The following is a 26,129-nucleotide window of genomic DNA, read 5'->3' on the forward strand; positions in this document are numbered from 1 at the left end:
GCAAAAACAAATAAAACCAAAAAATAAATAAATAAACCATTAATAAGCTGAAAAAAAGCAAAACCTCGACACTGAAAGTAAAAAAAAAAAAAAAACAGCGATGGAAAAACGATTAAAACTATCATGTCTAACTATTCAGTCTCGGTTTGCAGCTCTAAACTCAAAATTAGATAAAACTGAAATTTAAGTAAAATCGATTTTTTGAAAGCAATTTGCTGTTGAACAGAAAAGTTGAAGAACGCAAAGCCTACTCAATAAATTCCTCGACCTAAACGCTTTCTGAAGGAATTTCCGAATTATAATGTCTTGGTTGGTCTGTTTCAGAGCCATTCGCCGTTGCCAACTGACTTTCCTTTGCAGTAATGCGATATCAACACAGTTTATAGTATGCTATATTGACGGTTCCCAATGAGGTTCTTCAATTCTGCGATCCCGACTGAAATTTTTTCTCCCTTATTTCAATGACGGTATTGGCAAAAGAGAGAGCTTCTCGATGTTACGTGTCTCGGTGAACCGGGATGTAAATGGTATAAACTCCGTCTTTTCAGCATTACTTCTTAGCATGTTTTGCGTGTTCCATCGTATTACATCCTCTATACAACTTCGGAGGGCTATGGCGATCAATTACGTGTTGAAGAGGGGCGATGCAAAGGGTGAAAAGTAATGGTTCAAGTATAGAGCCCTGTGGGACACCTTAACGCAGAGCACAAGGAGTGGACACTTGATCTCTAATAACTATTGATTGCCGACGGTTTCAAGGTAAGGTCTGAACCAGCACAGAGTTAGTTTTGAGAAAGCAAAGTAAGACTTGAGTCATTCCACCAAGATCGTATGATCAATAGTGTCAAAGGCCGCTGATAAATCGAGTAGTACTAATACAACATCTTGGCGACGGTCAACCGTTCTAAAAATGTCGTTTGTCACACGTAGCAAGGTCATTTCCGTAAAGTGGTGTTTCCTGTATGCAGACTGCGTAGTTGGCATCAAATTATTCGTGTTTCGACAACCTTTTCGATCACTTTGCTAAGGAACGGAATATTAGCAAAAGGCCTGTAGTTCTTAAGAATCTCCTTGTCGAGGTTATCCTTTTTCAGACGTGGGTGCACGTGTGATAACTTCAGAAGTGAAGGAAACTCCCCCGTTACATAGCAGATAATAAATCAACATACACCCCCCTCAATCCTGTTAGCTTATTCTGGGCATGGAACTTCAGACATGGTGTATATGTAACAAACTTTCCATTTCCACGACTAATTATTTCGTGATGGTGTTTACAAGTTGCAAAAATTTAAAAGGTTGGGTTGATATAGTACAAAGACTTGCCAGTGTATGGTCATATGAAAACCTTTTTACAGATCAATAAATTTATTGTTGTGTTTCATGTTAACATGTTGCCAGAACTCCACCTTCCAGTAAACTCATTTATCTGCAAACTTGAATAAATACCATCTAAAACTTTTCTGAACCTCTTTAATATAGCCAAGAACAACATCAAATCAACTTAAAACTAAATCGAATACTTCATTGTGTTGGAATTGATTTCTACAATGTAAAAATGAAATCCAGGTATTATTTCAAGGTATCTACGAATATCTTCATGGTCGAGTCCTCGGTCTCTTTACATCATCAAGTTTTAATTATAATATTCTAGTTCTAGATTGCTTCCCTTTAAATCAAACGCAAGAAACATTTTACCCAAATTTCGTGTTTTAGTGGCTAGAGTTGCCAAGATCATGGACAGTCGGCTTAAAGGAACTTACTTTGCATGAAATTACAGCAGAGGTTACCGAATTATACAACGGAAAAAAAATCCCAAAACGACTCCGCGTATTTCCGACCAGAGGACAATCATGAACGCGAAAAGTCGTAAGAGGAGAAGTTTTAAAAAAATAACTGTTTTTTCCCTAGGAACAAGGGCCACCTTCCTTTCCATACAGATCAGCAGTTCACATTTTCGTTTGGCGGGATCTCTTCACCGGGCCTGGGCAGCTTCTCCTCATGGTATTCCTCGTCAAGTGATGTTTCCTCAACTGACACCCCAGCTATTGTCGTACCACTTGGTTTGCTGGAAGTCACACCATGCTTATCTGCATTCTTATTAACAGCTTCTTGATCTAACTCAATTCCTTGATTGACCTTGTCGGTGGACAGGGCACGGCGTTTGGGGCCGAACCTATGGTGGAAATCAAATGAAACTCCTATGAAGGTGATAACTATCACATGATACCTATTTAAAATGTCTGTGAGAGTGAAAGAATTTCGAGAGAACCGAAAGCCAACTCAGCCCAGCTAAATTGCTATTTCAACTTCTGGCTTATTTTTTTTTTGTCATAATCTTCATATTTTTATACAGATAAAAATTGATGACCTGTTCCTTTCTCCTAATCTCTCCTTTTCTCACAATTACCCCTTTCTCAGCTCGTTGAGGGGCCTACAGTCGCTTTGGAGTCGAGGCAAAATCGTTTTATTTGAGAAACCCCTATGACATAGCGATATGATTATTCATCTGCTCCTCTTTGAACTTTAAAAGAGACTCTTGTACCTATTAGATTTGATAAACAAGTTGACAGCGATGAGAATCCCCAGCAAGGACAGGGATCCAAGGGTAACACCCACAATAACCGAGGTTGAGATTGATCCTTTGTCATCTGTCTCATCTTCTTGATCTACTTCATTCTTAGTGGATGGCATTGACTGAACAGTTGTGATGCTAACACCCATCGACCCTTCAATAGATTTTATATCGCTTTTCACGATGTTTTTCAGGACATCTTCGCTGACCAAATTATCTCCGACACCTCCAGGAAGTTGTAGGTAAAAAGCCAACAACGTTATGCTTGGATCGTCCGGTGACAGCCTTGGGTAACCAGAGACAATCTGAACCATATCGTCTGAGAATTGAGGGTTCCCAATGAGGTTCTTCATGCTATCGGATGATCGTCTCCGACGAAGACTGAAATGGATCAAGCAGTATATGAGACCTTCCACAAGTATATGATAATTACTGCGGTCCTTAGATATCCTATCTCGTTCTTCCTTATATGCGTAGTCGATAGTGGAGCCGTGGGTGCTATTAGGGCTTAATGCCGTATTCACTCTGCTCATAGTCAATTAGAGCGGACTTTATAGCAGCCATCGGCCTAGGCCATCTGATGAGTATAATTATCCATCTCACCGTTCGTCCCTTCGCATTACGTTTGCTTTGTTCTTCATTTAGTTTGCTAACTGCTGTTTTAAGATTGTTGATTGGTTTACCTTGTTTGACAGGATGCTCCTCCATCTGCACAATATTCATTAGCTGCACTTGCAACTTCTCGTTTAAAGTCTGCTTCCATCTCCTTCCACTGCGATGGACAGATAAAAAACAGGAAAGGGAATAATTTCATGAATGCTGCGACAAAAGGAATTCGCGTCGGTTGATTCAACTCAAACTACGTGTGCAGTGAAAATTGTTTCTGTGCTTAATGACATATTGTATGATAAACGTGTAGGATTTTTTCTTCGTCTTTGCCAAATAAATGCATAATAACTTAAGATCACCTTCTTCATATCAAAATTTGTCATTTTTAACATTACTGCTTCTTGTATTTCTTTTGCCGATGGAGTGCGAGGAATAGTAGTCGGATTGTAAGTCAGCACGTGGGTCGACGTAAAATTCCCCTTGGTTGTTGGAGAATTAACTAGAATCGTAAAGAGAAAAGACAAAACATTGTGCTGAAAATTAAATATAGCATGCTCTATTTCTTATTGAGGTTCAACATTAGCTCTTTCAACGTATTTGATATTTGTATGTTCTATTGCTTAGTAGTGTATAAAATGCGTTTTGTTTAATAAAAAAATCCTGATGAAAAAAGCACAATGGTGAATACCTTAAATGTGTCAAAATTGAATTTTTGACAGAAAGACAAAGGGACATATTTGACATATAGATAAGAGTGCAGTTGACACATTTTTGACTCTTCCCACATAAAATAATGAATTTAGGTCTTGAAGACTAGGACTATGTTTCTATCTCGGCAAGTACCTGGCATGGACGGCTTTTGGGTGGTCACATTGTTGGAACTGTTAGGTTTTAAAGAAGGCTCAATAGTTGTCAGAGCTGAATGCCATGTTGGAGGCGGAGTTTGCCCTGAGCAGCTCCCACTGGATACGGTGACGTCATCAATGGCTATGTCACCAGTGAAGGAATATCCTACTATTCCTTCAAATGTCAACTGCAAAAGCGAAGATGGATTTTCTTAATGAATTTATTTAGACGTAGAGGGTGGAGAGAAAGATAACGCCCCAAAAGTTGCCAAATTTTTAGTGGAGATGGATTTAAATATTGATTGAACACAATTAATATTGTCAAAAAAAAAAGGAAACCTTCTCTCGAAAATTATTGTTGATGAATTTTGGTGGGTGTGTGTTTTCTGTTCATTGGATTTTTTCGATGAAAATCATACTTGCCCATAACTATTGGGGTCAATATTGTCATGATACTCGCGATCTTATTATAAAAATATGTTTCCGTTTTCTTCCAATAAGACTTACTGTTGTATCTGAATGAAATGTCCTTTCTGCCTTTATCCAAAGGTTTCCATGATTTCCAATAGAGTTGAATATTAAATGATTTTCACTGTAGACATTGAGTGCCCCAATAGTATCTCCATACATGTGATAATAGAACCTAAGGCAAGAGACTTCTCCGTTTCCGTTTAAATAAAGCTTTAACTTGGCGTTGTCACCAGCATTTTTCTTGGTGGCTTCGATGTACATATAGTAGCCTGAGAAAATGAAAATTGTCAACATATATAATAAACTAACATGTATGTAAGTTATGACAAGCCGTTTTACCATTCAAGTGCAACAGAACTCGTAAAATATGTTATTGTAGTGGACCGTAGAGCTGGGCAAAAATACGGACAGAGAGTGGAACAACAAAATTTCCGCAATGAATGATTTAAACTTTCATTTGGCTGTCAGCAGAGATTTCAAAAAGATATATTGTTTATATTGATTATATTGTTTTCGTCATGAGAATCTTTGATGATGCCGTGAGGTGTAGGTCAAAACAAGACGCTATTGAACTAGATAATGAAATCCTAGTGGAATTATAAATCACTTATTCGATGCTGAAATATAAACTGGGTGGATATTTTGCTCTTAAAAAAAAAAAAAAAAAAAAAAAAAGCGTTGTTCTTTTTCAATTTCAAGTTGGGTGAACTTAAGTATGTTTGATATGAAATTGAACAAATTTGTCAATAATGCTGTTTTAAGCAACTTTGTTTTAGTCGATAGATTTTTGCATATCAACGCTTGGATTACTAGGCAAAGTCGCTGGTCTTTGTCATAATGACAGGAACTGGCAACTAAGCGAACACACTGAATGAAAAAGGAGTATTGTTCTTACAGGCTCTCATTATTAGTGTCAGATCTCAGACGACTCGCGTTGTTCAAAGCGTTCTCACGGGCGATAAAACACCCGTGCCATTTTCTTCGAATGGCCTTCTGTAGAGCAGACACAACATCCCGTCACACACGTATTTTATCATTTCTTTGAAAGTGACAGAATGACAGCCAATTATGAGACAAAAAAGACTCACTTTAAATTCCATGCGTTTCTCAAAGGGGAAAAAGAGGCGCTTGATTTCGCTGTGTCCATGGCATTTTAAGATATCGTTAACCAAAGAAATTGAAATGTAATCGTTGATGTTAGTTTTAAGGAGTCTTACCAAAGCCTGTGGTGTGATCGTAGTCTGGGCCAGTGTTAGAAGATGTCGTTGCTCCCCTATTTCGTGTCCAGTCAAAGACATCGGAGTAAGACTGCAACCAACCGGAGCACAGTCTACTGTCAAAATTACATGTCGTGGTTGCTGAAATATTCAATAAGATAAGATATGACTAATCCTGATTTTCTTGCGTATAGTTATTCAACAAGTTTTATCACTGGGCTCTTACGAGGTAAGAACCGTCTCCTATGATCTCGTAGGGGGGTTTCTCAGAGCTCGGAAGAGAACTATGAATTTGAACTGAGATAAATTAAGTCTTATTTTTTTTGAGTGTGGTATTAATATTAACGAGGAAATTTCGAAAAGTGAAGTGTGTAAAAAGGCCGGAAAAGATGAGAGGCTATTAAGAGTGAGCTCGTTATAAAAACTTTGTGGGTGTTTATTGAGAATTGATTTTGAGTGACTTAGCCCAGCTGCAGTTTTCAAGATTGTGAAAGGAAAAGAGAGAATCACACGTAGCGTCTATTAAAATGTTCATGCTACGCACCTGGTGATGTAAGACAGCGTCCGCTCTTAATCGAAACGTCATCAATGGCAATGTCTCCCTTAAAAGATGATCCTACTATCCCCTCAAAAGTGACCTAAGACAAAATTTGAATAAAGGACGTTCTATAATAAATCGAATTTAGAGCTGTGTAACTGGACACTTAACTCTTATCCCACTTTGTCAATAATCCTTCACCTCATGGAATTATTAATGCTGTAAGCAAAGAACTTAAATTTTCACACAAACCACCCTGCCTACATTGCATTGCGATAAGCAGTCATTTCAGATAAGAGTTATTTACACCTGGTATTATAAGGGTGTTGAAAAAAAAAACAATGATATTGCTTAAGTGACTTACAACTTTGTCCAAATAAATAGTTCGTTCGGCCTTCTGCCAATAGTTGCCTTTGTTTCCTGAGGCACTGAATACAACCTTACTTCCACTGAAGACATTTAGGGTCCCAGTAGTGTTTCCGTACATGTGATAGTAGAATGTAAGACAAGCCTCATCTCCATTTCCGCATAAGGAGAGTTCAAGCTTTGCTTTATCACCCATAACTCGAGGGGACGATGCCTCGATGTACATATAATATCCTGAATAACAGAGAAATACATATATATGAAAAAACTACATTGATGTCTCTATTTAAGTTTCTGCAAAATTCATGGGCAAAATTAACCTGAGTTTGTTTATATCGAATAGCCAATGTGATGGAAAGATGGCTTAGTGTAAGAGAGTGAGTGAGTGAGTAGGTAAGTATGACTAAGGCTTCAAACATCAGCTATGTATGTTGGTCAACTTGCGTTATCATCTAAGTCGATAAAACCAATTTATCTTAAAAGTTTAAGAAACTTTTCAAAATGGTTTATCTGCATAGCAACGGTATACAGTCGGATAATCTTAGCAAATATCTTGTGAATGTGAATTACGTGAATAAATAGTCTCCTCATGCTAAGGTTTCTGGGTCATGATAAACTTAGAGAGTCAGCCCATCGACTCGTATATGATAGCAAGTACATACCTGATCCACTAGTGTGGTCATAGGATGGTCCTGTAGACAGAGATGGAGTTGAACCCCGATGTCGTGTCCAGTCGAAAGCATCTGAGTAAGACTGCTCCCAGCCCGAACACAGACTTTTGTCAAAATTACATGATAGGTAAAACGCCGTAACAGGGAAAGAGGACATCTTGCTTGTTATCCACGACTTTAAATGGCGAATGTTGGCATATACAGTGTATTTCAATGGGTCTGCGCAGCGTTTGCTCCCCCAACTAGTAGCTCCCTCCAGATACCATTTACCACTGAACTCACACACAAGTGGTCCACCGCTGTCGCCAGAACAACCTCCTATTCCACCTTCATCTTGGCCAACGCATATCATAGAGTCATCGATTTTATCTGGGTATGACGTAATACAGCGCTTTTTTGATACCAAAGGTAAATCAACTTGCATCAACTCGTTGGGATAGGTTCCATTGTACGAAAGTCTTCCCCAACCAGTTATCCAGCACTTCTTGTTAGGACTATCGAAAGGAAGCTTAAAACTCGTATCCGGAGGGCAAACAAGCCCAACTCCTTTTCCAAGCTTAGCCGGTTTTGATAACCGTAATAGAGCTATATCATTGCTCCAGCGGTATGGGCTATTGTAGCTTTCATGTTCAATTATTTTTATAACATCAAAATTCTGCTCTGTGCTGACATTGCCATAAGATTTGTAATGTGCCCCCAATCTGGAATTGAATCAAAACACAATATATGTTATTAATCGTACCGTAAGAAAAAATCGCACATTTTAGTATACAATAAAAATATTTTAAAAACATATTGAGCGTCAATTAACCGTCAAGGGGAAACGGCGAGGCCGCGTGTGATGCAGTTTTGTAGGTGGCGTTGGATTTCAAATCTAGGGCCCTCGGTTTAAGTCACCTTGCTGCACATCAAGGTTTGTTTGCACCATTGAAAAGTAATCCTATCTGAAAAGTTCGCCGGAGGTTCAGCTTATCAGGTTCTATTCATGAATCTTTGTTGTTCAACAGTAAAATTTCTAGCTTTTCAATTAATTTCCAGCGTGCAGGATTGAATGAATTTTCTACACTTGTTGCCAATTTATTAGGAATATCAACTGCTAAAGGCTTAATTTTTAAAAGACAGTTAAGCGTGAAGAAAAATTTTCTCCTAACAGGACTTTCACCGACGACGCGGATTTTCCATGTACGCAATGAGCGGCCGTGACAACCCAGAACGGATGTATCAAACTACCACCGCAAAACTGCCAACCATAACTGTTCCGCAGCATCGCCTGCCAGGGCCAGCTATTGATTGGGGCGACTGACCCACCAACAATACGCATGTCACTTGGTCGATATCCGCATGACACTGAAAAAGAAACAAGCAACAATTCAGCAAGGTCTCAGAATAAAGCTGTTTGAATATTTTTATCATTTTCCGGCTATATATATATATATATATATATATATTTAAATCATTATCTCTTATCAATATATTACAAGTTAGTTTAATCTTTGTCATGGCCTTTTCTGTCATTCATTTGATAGAGTATCTGACCACACGATCGCTTCTGGCTCGAGTCCTTGCGGCGTGGACCGAGATTTCTTCACCGTCCTGATAAATTTCTAAGCATGTGTACTTAGCTTTGAAGTCTTGAATTACTATTATGATTATGACCAATCTTCGGATAGAGCAAAATCGTCACTTCGTGCCCGATCTTATCGCCGAATCTTTAAGTGATGTTTATACATTGCTCTTGGCGTAGTGTGGTACAGCGTAGGTCTCGATAAGAAAATCACCATCAGGGCCCGGTTGTTCAAAGGGTGGATAACGCTGTCCAAAGGATAAATCACTCTCTAGTGATTACTGTTAACGAAAAATTATTTGCTATCCACCGGAAGGCGATTTATCCAGTGGAAAGCGTTATCATCCACCCTTCGAATAACCTGGGCTATAGGGGATTTAATTGACACAAATTAATAATATAGTTGCTGCTACCCAAAAGTTTGTAAGTCGATTTTCGATGGGATGTCAACAAGTAAATACGTGTACAGCTTAAAGTCATTCCTCGCAAGGTCTTCGGAAAACACAACATCAGGTTCAATTTTTAGTTTACATTTAATGGTATATTTGTCCGCGCAACTTTCTATGGCCACCTAAACGAGTAACGAAAAGATCTAAGCTCGTACCGTATTGCCTTACCTTTTTTCGTGGTAGCGTTCACTTCTAGAGTCTTGTAACAATAGCCAAGTGCGTCCACTCCAAACACTTCCATATGATACCTTTGTGAATGGTCCAGTCCATAAATTTCTATATATAGTCTACTTCCATCTACATTAGCATGGTATGGTGGGCTTCCATCGGAGGATGAGAGAAGGACGATGTAGTGAAGTAGTTCTCGATTTATAAAGCTGGTTAGGTTATTCCACTGAATTAAAATACTTGAGCTTGTGATATTGTCTACTGACGCTAGCCAGCCAGGAGTATAAGTAGCTAAAAGAGTAAGAATTCAAGAGGTGCTTTTTCATTCCTAGCCATAAATGAAGAATTCCGTTCGTAAAATGTAACATCAAGCGGTGAAATGTACAGTAGAGGCAGAAAAATCAAACCCTTAGAGAGATGTTTAAAAAGAATGTAAAAAGTAAGGTGACTGTGCAAATTTAAAGCGCAATGACAAGTAACATTTTTCCTTACCTGAATGGAGGCCATGTTTTAATATCACAAAGTGGGATGTTATGCGGCTTTGTAGTTCAGTCAATAGAATATTGACTTTGATGTTTACGGATTGCATAAAAGGAATTTCAATAAAGGATCCCGGATCGTTGGGACAACAACCCTCCTTGTGATATACGAGGGTTCCATCGCCACTGAAAATCTTCACATACTCGCTGCAATAAATGGCAGAAAACACAAAAGTTAAAATGCGCTTCCTGTACAAAAGCGAAAAGGAAAATGAACACGATGCTCGTTTCTCTCTGGAAAGTAACAAATTTTGATTATAACAGCAGTGGTTATCAGATATCGCGAACTAAAGATACACTTAAAGGTCAAGAATACGTTTGGAAAAAAACTTCGGTTGGTATATGAATGATGGTTAGCTCCCTATGTTTTTACTCTAGGTATCTCGAGATCCTGTAAAAACCGAGAGAGACTGAACACCTCACGTTTATTTTCTGGATATCTATGTTAAGATGCTTGGCTCACACGATGTGAACAAACAAATTACGAGGTATCAGTCTTCGATCTTTTTCAGCATGTTGTAAATAGCTTGGTAACTTTTATGATAGTGGTAATTGCACAATAGTGCTATATCGGAAACTGGCACACAACAGGAGAGCTATACTATACCTATAAATGCCCTACGTAATTTCTTAATTAAGAGGCGTCTGTTTATGTGCTATGAAGACTTCAAAACGCTCTTTTCAGCTGTCAAAAGTGCATTTACAACTGTTTTCATTTGATTTTATGGATTTATAACACTTGACAGCGTACAAATTAATGTTTCTTATGAGTACTTTAATTAGTAATTAGTACTTAGTAATTATTATGTAGCAGACCTCGCAGCGCGAGCAGCGTAGCCCCATAAGTACACGAAATAGTAGTAACCCATCAAGCCGAAAAAAATTCGACTTATTACCGTACGGGCATCCGTACCAGATGCTACTTTTAGCATGCGTGACCAACTGTATCGCGAGCACTATCTCAGCCATTACGTAATGGAAGGCCGAGGAAGAATGTAATGTGCAGGCGCCATTGCTTGCGTAACTTGGATACACCATTAGTGTGCGCTTGGAGACGCCGACGATATCTAGAAAAACCTTCCAGGAATCAATTTTCAGAAAACTAAAATGTCCAGATCCATCGATGACTCCTTTTCTAGTGTCACAGCGGATTTCGACCCCTCTACCAAACTTTTAAGCTTGCAAGTTTTTGTCGATGTTCTCTTCAATCACAACACAACATTCCTCAATAAAGGTAAAGAAAAACAGCCATTTCGTTCCAATTCTGCCGCATTTATTATAGCGAGTCGTACAGTATACGCAAGAATTAGATACGAATAAACTACTGCATTCGAACTATTGGAGTTGTAACAATAAATCTTTGCTTCCTCTGATGCGAATCAACACTAATACGAAACGTCATAACTATAGTAGACACTATTGCGTCCAGTCAAAAAAATAACCGTTATGAGTGACTCATCTGATTTTCTAATTAAATAACATTAAACAGTTTCTTGACAAGAAAGAAGTAACTACTCCTTCTACAAGTCGTTCGTAAAGCCTATGATAAGTAAAAATGGTTCTATTCTGAACTATTGGCACTCTCAGCTTATTTTCTGATGCAAATCAACATTAATGTCAACGTCTTAACAGAAGTAGAGACTATTGCATCGAACTCAATCGTATTTTCTAGTTTTAACGATTATTACCTGTTGAAGGATCTGAAATAACAAACTCGCACTGTACCAAGTCGTCCTAACAATCTGGCATTGAACTTTAACAAAATAAATTAGTGTCACAAGTTTGTCTCTTACAGAATCTAGCGGTGTTCGATTATCGCGGAAAAGGTTCAAAAACGACCTTTCTCCAAACATTGAACTAAAGCTTGCGCGTTTCCCTCGGTCAAAAGAAACATCCAACAGGTCATTTCGAGCTGCCAGTTGATCTCATTAAGCCGCGCACCGGCATCCTCGAGACTCTAACAGATATCGTTGATTTTACAATGTTGGGAGATGTTGAGTGTCCTAAGAGGTGTCCGGCCATTGTAAATTTAGGGTTAAGTCGATTCCAAAAGCCGATAGGGGAATTGGGAAGCGTGTATCACAGATAGTACTCAAGATGTCTGGAAAATTCATAAAGCCTAGCTCCGATAAGTAGGCTTCTTACCACCGTTACGCTTCCCGTCAGACCTAAGTATCGATTAGGAATTGGTCAATAGGCTACCAAAAATCCAGACAGAGGCGGAGTTTCCTATACTAATGTTTGAACACTTTGATGGCCTCCCGCAGTCTGGCGGGGCGCGTAATTATGCACACGGTGAAAAAGGACCCATCTGCTCAAGCTACTAGACACTGAAAGAACTTGTTTCTCTTCACCAAAAATCACATTAAAATTTGTCTTTGCTCAATTTCAAGTGTGCTGCACGTGTCATCACCCCACGAGGGACACCACAATTATATAACATAAGAGGGCGGGGATGCACGCCAGGAATTTCGAAAACGACCCTTATAAAATTATAAATGATACCTGCGTCTTATCTGTGTGGTGGTGGTAACAATCGATGTCTACCCCTAAAAAGTACCAATTCAAATGCAAAAAATTGAAAAATCCCAAAAATAGAAACTTCTTGATCCATGTGCTCTAGAGGCTCAAGTTAGATCATTAAAATCGTCCTAGTAATGCTTATTTCAGGTATTTTGTTGAGCTAAAAACACCTTAAAACGTACCAGCTAGGTCTCAGGTAGTCTACTAAAGTTAGAGACACCGTGAAAGGTACGTACCAGATCACTGATTTTTATCCCTATCAATTATTGCGTGCCTGGCTAATGATATGAGTGGGGGAGGGGAAAACACAACGCAAAACCTGGGCTCCTATCAAAAAGTCATACCTAGGCGTAATATCATAGTTGAGACAGCTTATAAATCACAAATAAACAAGGTAAGAGTGTTATGTTAGGTTTCTTTACAAATTTTAGTAATTTATGCCAGTAAACGGTGGCGACAAGTAGGCACACCATGTATATTTCATGGTCGCTATCAAGTAAATTTTGACGAACTTTGAGTTCGTCTCAAGATAGAACAACACAGAAACACAAGGAAATGTTTAAAGTAACTTTTCAACCATCCTTTTGTCTGTTAAAAGCTTGAAGCTCTGTAGGTTCGGTCATATCGGTCATTGTGATGAAAACTGTATTTGTTTTGATGCTAAATTTCGACATAGGAAAAGTATGTCGGACAAAAATATTCACCAGAAAATAAATATTTCTTTTCCAGCTTCGATAATGACAGGGAATTAAGTTTAGAAGATAAAAACAAGAGAGCCTATTCCCACACACACCCTCATCAATCCAGTTAGCTTGTTATGGACATAGCATTCCAAACATAGTGTATACGCCACAAGTTTTCCATTTCCCCAACTAATTATTTTGTAATAGTGTTTACAAGTTGTGGAAGATGGTTGAGTTGAAATATACTACAAAGACTTGCCAGTAGAAAACTTTTTACATATCAATAAAATTGATTGTTGAGTTGCATGTTATCGTGTTGCAATAACTCCACCTTCCAGTAAATTCAATTATTTGTAAACGTGAGAAAATACCATCAAAAACTTTTCAACCTATTTAATATAGCTAATAACAACATCAACTCAACTTTTAAACTAAAGAGAAAACTTAATTGATGTTTGAAATTAATTTCTGTGATGTAAAATGAAATCCAGGTATTATCTCAAGTTTTCTTAAAGGCACCCACATTTTATGCAGTTGTAGTAGAAGTAACGGAATTAAATAACAGAAAAAAAATCTCAAAAAGACGTCGTATATTTCCAGCCAGAGGATAATCATGAAACAAGAATAGCCAAAAGCGAAAAAGTTAACAAAAATTTCAGGTTCAAACACGAGCTGCAAATCACTTTTGTTTTAGTTTTCTATGCTAAACAGAGGAGGTTGAAACGTTGGGGAAAAACGATGGGGTAAGCAGTCATACCGGGCAACTTCAAGAGAAGGTGTAAGAGAAGCCCATACGATTCTGGCGTATTGTTTTACTGAATCACTGTGCTCATGTGTATAAACTTCAATCGACTAGTGATGTCTTAACGCAAAGTAGTTTACCGTCGTTTCTTTCTATTTTGACTCGTTTTCCCAAACCGAAATTATAAGTCACGCATAATAGAATGTAATTTCAACTGTTGCTGACATCATACACTTTTTCTGAAGAAGAAACATTCCCTATCTTCGAAAATGTGCTCAAAACATCGGGAACAACGACGAAGGCCATGAGTTGTTTGAAGATACCGCTGAGTATTATGCGTGTTAATCGCTTTGTAAGTTGAGAGAACATCGTCCCCAGGTTCCAGACTTCGACACTATCCCCCCCCCCCCCGAACTGGTCTCTCAATCCCCTTGAAGAAACTCTTCTACAGCCAGCGCTGAAGAGTTTTTTTGCAGTTTTTATTCAGTATAGTGAAGGGCTGGAAAATAAACTAACAAGAGCTCCGCTTCTAGGCTTGGCTAAATCTATATATTATTATTGAAAACTCGTATTATTTACCTGCAAGAAACAATGGCCGTTTGGTCGAATAGAAAAAGTGCAACCGCGTCCGTTATTCCAAAATTGCCAATTTTCCAATCGCAGTATAGATTCTTATAATCTGCTTGTGTCACATCTATCAGTCCAGTGGATTGGTTTAAACTGATCTCGCAAGCTAGGGAAAAAAATGAAACATTTTTGATAGAGTATCATTTCTCGCTTCTGTGACTTTTAAAAACGTGTCTTACTTAATAAATAACAAGTGTTCAGATAATCCTAGAAACTCACGCGCTTTGATTTTCCCAGGGCTACTTCTTACGCATTGATACAGCGACTGAATTGTTGATTTTATCTAAATCACGAAGTTATAGGGATCGGAAAATGGAAAAAGCCCCAGTCCAGTTTTGATAAATATTTCTTAGAATATAGATCTAATATATACAACTAAATTTATGGTTTAAGATATGATATGAGCAACGGGAAAGATCAATATGTAGTTGATCCAGGCTCTATCAGCAAGCCTAATGCAATGAAAAGGTTTCCTTCAAAAAGATAATAAAACATAAAACAAAACAACAACAAAATAAAAAACAAACAAATATGTAGCTTCCATTCAGAAAATTCTGAAAATAATACTTTCCAAGATGCACAGGTAGTTGTTGAACGAGATCTGTTTACTTACTGTGTTCAGCGCCAGTCAGCAGGGTACAAGATATCAAAACTACAAAGAAGAAATTCAAACAAATCAGTTACCTTGATAAACTTTCAGTCATTTGCGTCATCGAAATTTAAAACGCAGACATTAAAGTAAAAGAACTTTACGCTCAGGAAAGATGCGTCCCAGGTACACATTACCTTCAACGTCGATTTTTATTGGTATAATTTTTCAGATTGTTGGTCCTTACTGCCTCCGATTTTATTACAGTCTCATTGCAAGGGGATTTTAAAGTTGAGCCCCAATTTTAGAACATCCTACTTGCAGTTTTAAGATGGTTCTGAATAATAGATATAACTGAACTTGTAATTACAGAAATGCATCTGCTCTTTGTAATCTGGCCGCAAGGAATGGGTGTAAACGATGCAGAGAATTAGTTGCCAAAGCCTTTTTTTTGTCTCTCAAAGGTTTATCTGACTTTCGCGATACATCCTTGTTTCCATTAAAATTTAGCTCTTCTATAACAGTAAAGCAAAACAAAGCGTCATCACTCGAACATATATTTTACAATGTCCAGAAGCAAGAAATTTAACGTTAACTCTTTAACACCCTTGAGTGACCAAGAAAGAATATCTCCTTACAATATCAATACAACATCAACCAGATAAGTAACGAGAATAAGGAAAAATATAAATTTGGGGATAATTGGTTGATCCAATACTAAATTCGCTGAACTAACATTATAAGAATTGTATGGTTTACAGTAAGGAGAATAACAAATTGATCTAAGAGTTAAAGGGGTAACCGAAAACTCGGAGTAAGGAATCTAGCTTCAAATATTCTTTTTGCACACTCCATAAATATGTAACAAGGAAATTCAAACTCAAAGGTTGCAGTTTAAAACGGCTGAAAAAGTATATTTTTTTCATAAGTAAAGGTACGCTATGTGCCTCAAAAAGAGCTCACAAAGTTTCTGCATTGCTTTTTCATATATTCAGAAGACAACAATAGAGCTGATTGTTGCAACCACTATGAAGCAACATGTCCCCTCAAGCAATGACTCAACCGCTGAGATAATTTGTTTGATGAGTATTCATCTAACGTGGGCTTTACGAGTGAAATTCTAAAGCTTCTCAATCATTTAAACATGTTCTTTTGTTCCCTCTGTTCCAAAAGGAAACATTGCGTTCTAGAAGAGAGAAACAGCAGTGCAGAGCGAAAGTTTTGGAGCAGTCATCCATGCCAAGTCCATGTCATTGTCCACCCTGAATAAATTTCAGTAACTGCATGCATAACAAGAATAACTTGAATTGAGTGGATCTTAAAGCATATTAAATTATGGTGAGCTTTCGTCTATGGTGAGATCTAAATGTTTAAGAAGGTCTGCACTACGAAAAGTAACAACATTATGCCTTAACGCGACCCCGCGCACAGTTGCCATGAAACGTTCAGCAAATTTTTCACTTCAAAGCTTCCAACAGACTCGTTGTCGTTAACGTGTCTATAAGTATGAGAAACGCATTGTTATTCTCTATTGTAATGATTTATAGAGACGTCGAATGGTTTATAGAATTTTTTTCTCGAAATCTAATCAAGTAGTGTATATTCAAAGGGGAGACGAGGAAAGCAATCTGTAAATAAATGCAGGGGTTCAAATAACCACTTGCTATGGCCTCTAGCCAAATTTTGAATGTATGAAGCTGACTGAGTATTAATTCCAGAGTGTGTTAGATCAATATTCAATTCAAATTATCCGAATTTCACGTTCTAAAGGTAATTTTTACCCTGACTAAGCATCATACATGAGTAATAATGTTGCAGCTGCTCAAAACTGCATCATTAATGCATATAAAATACAATATCTGCTCATTTGACCTGGTTTACCCTGACCCTGTTTTGAACATGCAGCCATGATTTCAACGATAGTTTATTTCAGGGAGTACAAAATATTCCCAAAGAATGCTATTTTCAGATTGGTTTGTAATTAGATCTTGCAGTGCCACTTATTGTTGAAAAACAATTGCAGTCTTGTAGGGATTTCGAAGAAGTGCGGGTTTTCTGCGGCACTTATAGCGAGCAAGCATAATCTACAATGACTGATGAAATGATCCGATGACAGATATAACTCCGACTGCATGAGAAGCAAAATAAAGCACTCTTAATGGATCAGGCGAGGTCGACATTTAGGGTTTGTCTTGATGAATGGAGATTTTGATAACTTCATACCGTTTGTTAGAGAGTCCGCTCACGTAGAATAGTCCATTTGATCAAGTCACAAGTAACCTGACTAGTAATTAGTAAGATTGGAAACTCACTGTTTGTTACGACGTAGAAAATGGAAAAGAGAATGGTCTTTCCAGAACTCATCATCGCATGTTCCAGTTAGTTCGTTTCACACCCAATGTCACACACAGAACACTTTCACACCAGTTGACACCAGTTGACCATAATTAAGAATTTTTGTGCTCCCGTTTCAGCACAGATGACGTAATAATTTATTTTAAATAGACCAATAGAAATCACTTAAAGCAAATAAAATGACAGTCACGACTAGACAAGCAAATGAACGATTAATCTTGTCGATGAGTGGCATATGTGGCCATAGAACTGCCTCTTTTGCACAAAGCATGTACGAAATCACCTTGAGCAGTCCATTGTTCCGCCAAGTGCTTTTGATAACATGATGGACAAAGTCATTATCAGTTATAATAACTTGTTACTCAAGCTCCCTGTTTCCTTTTCTCATCTTACTTGCATTTTCCTAACCATGTCAGCAGTTTATGTATCGATCTCCGCGCACTACATTTAGAGATCGTTTTGGTGCGAGATTTAAGACAGCAGCTCTTAGTCGCATTCGCATAAATGTCAATCCAGCTGAAAGCTTTGTTGAGTTTCTTGTGCTCCTTAATAGGACACCTTGTCTACACCCAAACCAAGCTAACTATAGGACCGCTCAAATTTCAAATCACGTTATCTATAACAGGCAAAGTTGCATCTTGAAATATCCGAAAAACCATTTGTTTCCACTATGTAAGGATATGAGGTAGGAGGTCTGCAATAACTTGTTAGGCTTAAATGTTATTAACTTTTTTCCCCTTATTTAGGCTGGTAGGTCAACATAAACTAAACTTGGAAGCATGCATTAGAATTGATACTCTATAGCTCTGGTGCTTTTAGATCACTTTCGGTGTGCGAGATCAACGGCTGCTGTTCACAATATATGGGCGCGATGTTTGTGGCACGTGAAAGACCTTTTTCTTGTTAAGGTACACGTCCTTAAAATTTGCGCCCGTCGTCTATGGAGTTTAAACCTACCGGTTTTTAAAAGCACAGGCGTAAATAAGGAAAAAGCCTTTCAATGGATACATCATTTAACTCCGAGCTAGTGCGCCATTACGATAAATTTAGGACATTGGCTCCTATTCTCTTCAAAGAGAATGAATCTTTTGAATTACCTTAGCGAGGCTATATCGCCTAGAACTAGAAATGCCACGATACATTAGAAAAGGTTTCGTTGGATTGCTCATTACGAGGAAAAGATTCTGAAGCATTTGGAAAACGTGTTCGTGCATTAATTGTTCCATACTATTCCCAAAGGCAGTATTATTCCTGACCTTCGCGTGCTAGGAGCGTTTAACGCATTAAATACCTTCTTTTTATTATTGTTATTATAATTATTACTATTATTGTTTGTTTTGTTATTTCTATACGTTAAGGGAAAATTGCGAAAAGAATTGAGTTAAAAAGTGGGAAAAAAGTTAACGATACTCTATAAAACAATGAAGACTGCTTAATATAACACTACATTTGCACAGAATAAGGTCTAATGCTTTAGTCGAGCGCGACTCCGCAATGAAAGTGAAAATAAGTGGCTCAAATATCGGCTAATGTGTACAGCCTAAAGTGTGCCAGCTAAGTTTGTCATCTGAATCTAAAGACTCGTTCGAATTTTAAGACGCGGCGGTCAGAAAGTGAAAATTTATTTTCCTGATCGTCCTAAAAATAGCGAAGAACGAGCTGGAAGCTTGAATGAATTCAAGCAATTGTACGTATCTCTCGCTAAGATTTTTAATCCACCCTGAGCCCAAATATGCAGTGGTTTTGTTATTTATAATAGGCAACATCTATCCAGAATTCAAAGAAACTCCCCGTTATTTTAAACTGAGAAACACTTACTCCGAGATCATGGAGTCTCGTAATTGACATCGTGTATTGTTTGATAGAACGTAAAATCATATATTCGTCACAGTTGGATCTTTTCTAAATCGGGGCAAGAGGTTGTAGACTAGTCATCCTTGACATTTCAATGCCAACACTCTAAGCCCAACGACCAAAAGCAATCTGGAACTGTTGCAAAACGTAATTGTTCATTTTAGAAAATTAAGGATTAAACTTTTACAACTCAGGGAAAATTTGGCTCAGGGTAAAGATTTATTGTTTTCTCCATGACTGTAGAAGCATACAGTCGAGCCTGTATTACGCAGTCACTCAAAGGGAATGGCGTAAGTGACCGCTGTGACAGTGGATACGAAACTAGCTCAGTCTGTTCAACAGAACTTCTATTTACTGCGTCATAAAGGCTGACCAGAAACAAACTCTCTAGTCCAATAGCAGCCAAATTACCTTAAATAGGTCTGGTTTGTCATCGTGGTAAATATCACTTTCAAAAGAGAATATACAAAATAAATGTGTTTAGGAAAGCTCTGGCCACCAAATTTCTGTAGATTTAATGATCATGACTCTCGAAACCAACCAAATGTAATGCAAAATCGCGAAGAAACATTCAACCATGTGAAAGTAAGATAATTAATGGCCTGGCTTACCAAGTCGTGCATTTAATTACGACCGTGCTCAGATATGAACCTCGTAAAAGTATGGTTTAACTCTCCTGTAACTATCCTTAGTGGTGTTTACAGATGAATGGAGCGTTAGAGAGTCTAGGGTCAACGCTCGGTCTCAGATTGCATATGATTGGAAACCTTGCTACGTGTTAGAAACTGATAGGAATTGCTTACTTATACAGGGTATTATAAGTTAAAAAAAAAATTAAAAAAAAAAACTTTAGACAGAACAACCGAGAAAAATTCAGTTGGCAAAAGGACCAATCAAGTTCCATCCTTCTCAGTGCCTTTGTCTTAATTAATCAACTCCAAGCGTATTCGAAATAATCACGATAGAGAAAATTTTTATAGCTAACATAATTACCACCAGAAACTTCTCAAGTTGCTCCCTTAAAGACACACGTACATGGACGCGAGAAACAACCGAGTCAAGATTTATTCGAGTTGGTTAAATGTAGCATATGTTGTATGGGGAGAATGATGGTCATTTTTAAAACATTGTATATTGAAATACACCTAATTAAACATTCGAACGTTAGCCAGTCAAAATTTTTTACTATTGGTCATTTAAATTTTCAGTGCGAATGCACCCCACTCACCGTTTGTCAGAGTTAGAAGTCTCTACAACTTCATCCTCTCGGTAATCTCTTTGCCAACGTTGGATAAGGATTTAGAAGAGGCTTTTTAGGTTTCATTTCTTTTCCGTTTAACCCTTTAACTCCCGTGAGTGACCAAGACAAAATTTCTCCTCACTATATCTAAACAATATCATGCAGACTAGTGATGAGAATAAATAAAATATCAATTATCAGATCGCTAAATGATCTGATACCAAATTCTCCAAACTAACATAATGAAAATCGTTTGGCAGACAGTAATGAGATTTTGGGAGTTAAAGGGTTAAGCCAGCAGACCAAGTAGATGCACGCTCAATTAAACCGGAGACATATTTTGAATATACGCTCGGTGAAATGTGCATATTTTTTGACGTGAGTAGAGATGTAAATTTCTTTGAACAAAGTGATGGAATAGTGCATTTATGAACACAAAGAAAAAGGTTTGTTTAGCATCTGACGACAAAAATAACTCATGTAAATCTACATTTTCATGGCAGTTATTTCAATCTATCTCTCAATATGTCATAGTTGCACGCTTCCGTCGGTTTCATGGGTTACTTTGAAAACACTGTGCGTTTGCTTTCGGGTAGGCGAATTGGAAATAATGAAAATCAATTAAATCAAGTTGCGGTCTCGATGTAGTTTTGAACGATTTTGAAAATCATTTCAAAAACAAGACATGATCGAAACCATGACTTAGACTAAAGAACAGATGCACTAGCTAAAACAACAGATGTACAACTTCGAAACTGGTATGACTAGTTTTGAAAAGAAATAAATATTAGAAATGAAGCTTACATGTACGAGCTGCCGATCTAGGAACAACATGGAACCGTAAAAGAAAACAGATATCTCAAGGCAAAGGGCACTTGTCAACTTAACTAGGCAACTGATGGTTTTAGAGTGCAGGATATTATTGCCTGTTTCATTTCTAATGTTTCACTTTTGATGTTGACTAACCAAACATACAGTGAAAAGGGTAATGGTTTGAGTTTTCCATCGTTTGATTTATATTGTGTGTGTGTGTGTGTGTGCGTGTGTGTGTGTGTGTACATGTTGCATTTGATTTTTCAGGTGCTAAGATTAGGCGATTTGATTACGTGCGACCAAAACGCATGAATGTCATGTACTTTTAAATACATGTTTAAACGCGAAAATTACAATTTCTTCGTGAAAATCGAGGAGAAAAACTTTTTTAAAAAAATCCGTTTTTCCACTTCCCAAGTTGTTATTGGTGTACAGTTTATTATCGGAGAACTTGTCATCAAATATATCAACCAGGCATATGGTGTCAACTAATCTCCCTGATACACGTTTGACCCTCATCAATACAGCCGACCACAAAGTTATGTAGTATAATTTGCTGACTTTATTTCCACAAACTTTCACGATCAAGTCTTCCTTTTTCTCCTCACTTCATTAGGACATATTCTATTGCAATTCCGAGCTCTGGAGTAACAAGCATAATACAGCAGTGAAGCGGGCTTAACTGGAATTGATGATCAAGAGAGAAAGTTACTGACTTACTGGAACACCAAATTCTCTAAGATCTGCCTTGGTGTGAAAATCGGACACCACATCAACTTTATCGAAACCAAGAAGGCAGCTAAAACTCTATACTCGTCGATCTCAAATGGGAAATACCAGCAAACCTCACTTGGCCGAGTTAGATGGAAGATGCTGATGTCATGGCTTCCCTGCAAGATAACTGTAATAAAGAAGGGTTCAACGTTTCCCCGAAGGCAAGAATCGGTTCCTTGGTAACCATGAAGAGGACTGTTTGAGCATTGATTCCATAATTGGTTTAAGCGTTTGAGGCTATCCTGATGAACAAAACTCGTGTGGAAATCTGGCTTCCGATGGTGGAGACAACGGAAGCAAACGTATCACAGCAATGGGATACACTTTGCATCATAACAAAATACGTTCGTTCACACGTGATGGACACAGTTAATGTTTCATTGGAAGCTTCCCTTGTAGAAAATAATATGCAACTACTATTAAGATGTTCCCACTCCGTAGTCTCAGTTTCGTGGTATCCCTCGAGTTAGCAAATGAAATACATCGAAATTGACCTGAAAATTAACAAAGTTCTAAATGTTTCATTTAAGACTCAACGTAAGCCTTAATCGTAATCATGTGTAGCTTAGATCACTCTGTGCATCCACGTTTGCTTTCGGGAGATGAACAAATAAATTCTGGAGAGATGTGATAATAACAAGATACAAAGTAGCTTGCGAATTAAAAAATGCTTTTCGACGAAAATTTAAATAGGACATCTGCTTGTATGCACTAATTCGGCAGTGGCTGGGTACATTTCTTTTCAAATCACAATCATGATAACAGACGAAATTTATTATGATCTCTGAGTCTAATCTATATAAAGCTGAAATCTCGAGTGCAGTAAGAAACACCTACACCATTAAGACTTATGACGGTAAGTCAGATGAGGTGCAAAATATGTCCATGCTCCTTGCCGATCTTCATGAATAGTCATTGTCTAGGATTAATCAATGTGGACACCCCAGCTTGCAGGTATTTTATTTCTAATTTTCCCATCTAAAGGTCAGGGGCCTGTTACTTAAGAATGGAAATGGTGACCTCAAGCAGGGACAATGTTGTCTTTTCTCACCTTGGCGACTCGATAAACTTTTTCACATTGAGAACAACACTTTTGCCGTCGGAATTCTCATGATGTGAGGTCAGCAAAAACCTGAATGTAGGCAGTATCTCATCAGAACTTTTGCAAACTCAGTTAATGCAAATCTGAGAAAACTTTTTAATGATCTGATGGATGGAGAAATTCCTTTTATGCCCAGAATTGTCATAATTTGGACCATTGAGAACTTCTCCTAGTCTACGGGCGACTGCAAACCAGTGTCTGGAAATTGTATGGCTCCGTATAAACATCTGTTCCTCTTTACTTTCAGTTCTGATCTCTTGCTCGATATTATTTAGTTCGCTATTTGGTTTCTTTTCCACCGTTGTGAGTTGTTCAGCTATTGATTGTTAAGGAACGACACAGACTCCAAAGAAAAGGACCCTGTTGACATCTTTCATTCAAAGTGATAAGCTGAAGGCTAAAGATCATGAACACTAACAAACTAAAACTGTATCATCGAGACCAAGAGCCGCTGGCTGATAATCTTCAAGGGGAATTCATCATTTATAAATTCAAAGTCAGCCGGAAAAGAAACAGTTATTAGAGAAGAAGAGTACAAGCACGAACTGCTGATTTTAGAATAACATGGAAATCTGAAAGAAAACAGAAATCTGCTGAGAAAGGAAACTAGCGAATCTTACGCGCCAACTGATGCTTCTCAGTGCAAGCAAACAAGCCGATTATCTGAGGCAACTGACACTTCCAGGTTGCAGGCGATTATTGGCTATTTCATTTCTATTTCATTTTCCCTTTTGTTAGTGAGTAGTCGTCTGCACAAAGGATGCGGCTGCTCGAGCTCCATGAGTGAAGGTCAGTTTCCAAACCTCTCAAGTTGATTTTTTTGTTATCCGCTGAGGTCACGGTTTCAAAATCGTTAGAGCTCTTGACTTTTTTAGTTCTCTTTGTCATGCATCGGTAATTCATGTGACTTGCACTGTTTCTTCTTCAAATTAGTGTATAATCAGCTAACAAATAAACATTTTCCTCTCCAGCCGACAAAAGCTCGCAGAAATCTCATGTTTCCAATAGTTCTAATCATACAATAAAAAGGGTCATGGTTTGCTTCTTTCCTTCGTTTAATTAAAAGTGCGTGTTAGACTATTTAAGTAAGTGCGTAAGTCAGTACCGAAATGCATGGAAATCATGATTATCATTTACTTTATCGCTGGTAGCGCCCGTGGGCAATATGAAGCGAACCCTGTGTTCCGATTGCTTACTCCGCGAGAGGGCAAGATGGGCTCATGTTGCCCGCGCGGGATTGCCCGTCTTGATCCCGCGCTAGAAAGACAGGGGCGGCAGAAAACAGACAAAACAAAGAAAACATATACGACTCTCGTAGATTCGTTGTGCTACAAACACGGTTAGCTTTCTTTCCCCGCTCTTGAAATAAGCCCAGGCGTATTCGGTCACGATGGCTGGATATACGCCTCGTCATTTTTATATTTTTTTTTTCCCTATTTCATGGACCGAGACGAAGTCATAACATCAAACATTGATGATATGAGATTTTTCGCTCAGGTTTCCTATCAGTAGCAGGTTGCTTGTAAACATCTGAAAGGATCACTCTAGCCCTAAAACTAAATAAAAAAGTCTTTCTTTCTGTGTATGTCTGTTAGAATACAATTATACTCTATGCCTTTAAAGGAGTCGAAAACATCACTTCATTTCCAAACATACAAACAAACCGAAAAAAAATCATTTTCTTACTAAAACATTTTAACCCGAACAGCGAAGAAAATCAATGTTTGCATGAACGTGAAATTAAAGTTGTATGCATTAACTTAATGTTTACACAATATATCGTCGTATAGAAAAATTCTTAAAAGCAATGCATCCCTGGTAACAAAAATATCTCTCTCCAATTTCCGTTTTGACAGCAGGTAATTGTAGCAGATCATGCTGTCTGGTTACACGCGAGTGAATCTTATTGTTTAAAGTAAAATAGTTCTTAAAATATTGAGAGAAAACGCCCTAAAATACATTTCTTTACAAGCTGAAAATACGCTCCTGGCGTCTTCCTCCCATCGCAGGCCACCTGAGAATCTCCGTGGTAAGGCTGCTGCGAATTGTTCTAGTAACAGTTCCACCTGCCCTCTTCTTCAAAGCCTCTAATGCCTAACTCTTTCATAACCGCAGAAACCCCACAGAGTATCATTGTAATCTAGAATTGGTTTAACTAACCAGATGTAAACAGCATTGGCACTCTGAGTCGTCAAGTAACCGAGGGAAGACGGACTAACATGCCTATGCGCTTACCCGCCTTAAAATCATTTGCTTTACATGACTTTTCCAACTAAGGTGACCATCAAATACCACGCCTAAGTAAGTAAACTCGTGAACCCTGTCAGTTGGTTTGCCATCAACATGAATATTAAAACAGTTTGCACTATTAAGCCTGAGGCATTCCCAAAATGCATGGTTTCCGTCTTACGTCAGGTTCCCAAAAGATAGGCGTTTTTCGATCCACGGGTTAAACTGTGTACCTAATCTGAAACTATTTATATCTTATACTTTGGTGTTCTTCTCATTTACTTCCCCACTGGGAGTAAAGCATATACAACAACCTGGACACAGGATTACCCAAATTTCTGTGTTTTCCCAACTTTGAACATACATTTTATTCCTCAGCATTATTAAGGATATAGGGTAAAATTTGCCAAAGGCTCCAGGAAGACGTTATTAGTTATCAAGAAAGCTTTTGAAGGATTAAATTTTTGAAAAGTTCACAATTTCATCAATATTTTAGAATGTTATTTTTCAGCCTCGATGGGTCAACTCATTCTGCTAAACAATGCCAGAGAAGAGCCTCGGTGCTTAGAGTCACTAATAAACGAAAAAA

At 38.0% G+C, this 26,129-nt stretch overlaps 1 protein-coding gene across 1 annotated transcript; it reads right to left on the reverse strand.

The window, feature by feature from the left end:
* Nucleotides 1–1,346: 1,346 nt before the first annotated feature.
* LOC113685404 (uncharacterized) lies at nucleotides 1,347–17,605 on the reverse strand. Its single transcript, XM_089212076.1, has 16 exons — nucleotides 17,486–17,605; nucleotides 15,198–15,236; nucleotides 14,537–14,690; nucleotides 9,963–10,156; nucleotides 9,471–9,761; nucleotides 8,441–8,636; nucleotides 7,281–7,990; nucleotides 6,617–6,852; nucleotides 6,259–6,352; nucleotides 5,715–5,855; nucleotides 4,534–4,766; nucleotides 4,025–4,214; nucleotides 3,541–3,680; nucleotides 3,256–3,344; nucleotides 2,543–2,953; nucleotides 1,347–2,173 (listed from the first exon to the last, which is right to left on the reverse strand). Exons 1-16 carry the CDS (start codon nucleotides 17,538–17,540, stop codon nucleotides 1,939–1,941), a joined length of 3,408 nt encoding a protein of 1,135 aa, XP_089068202.1. The 5' UTR covers nucleotides 17,541–17,605; the 3' UTR covers nucleotides 1,347–1,938.
* Nucleotides 17,606–26,129: the final 8,524 nt, after the last annotated feature.

This window comes from Pocillopora damicornis, chromosome 7 (assembly GCF_964200805.1).
Source record: "Pocillopora damicornis chromosome 7, jaPocDami1.2, whole genome shotgun sequence".
Lineage (NCBI taxonomy): Eukaryota > Metazoa > Cnidaria > Anthozoa > Scleractinia > Pocilloporidae > Pocillopora > Pocillopora damicornis.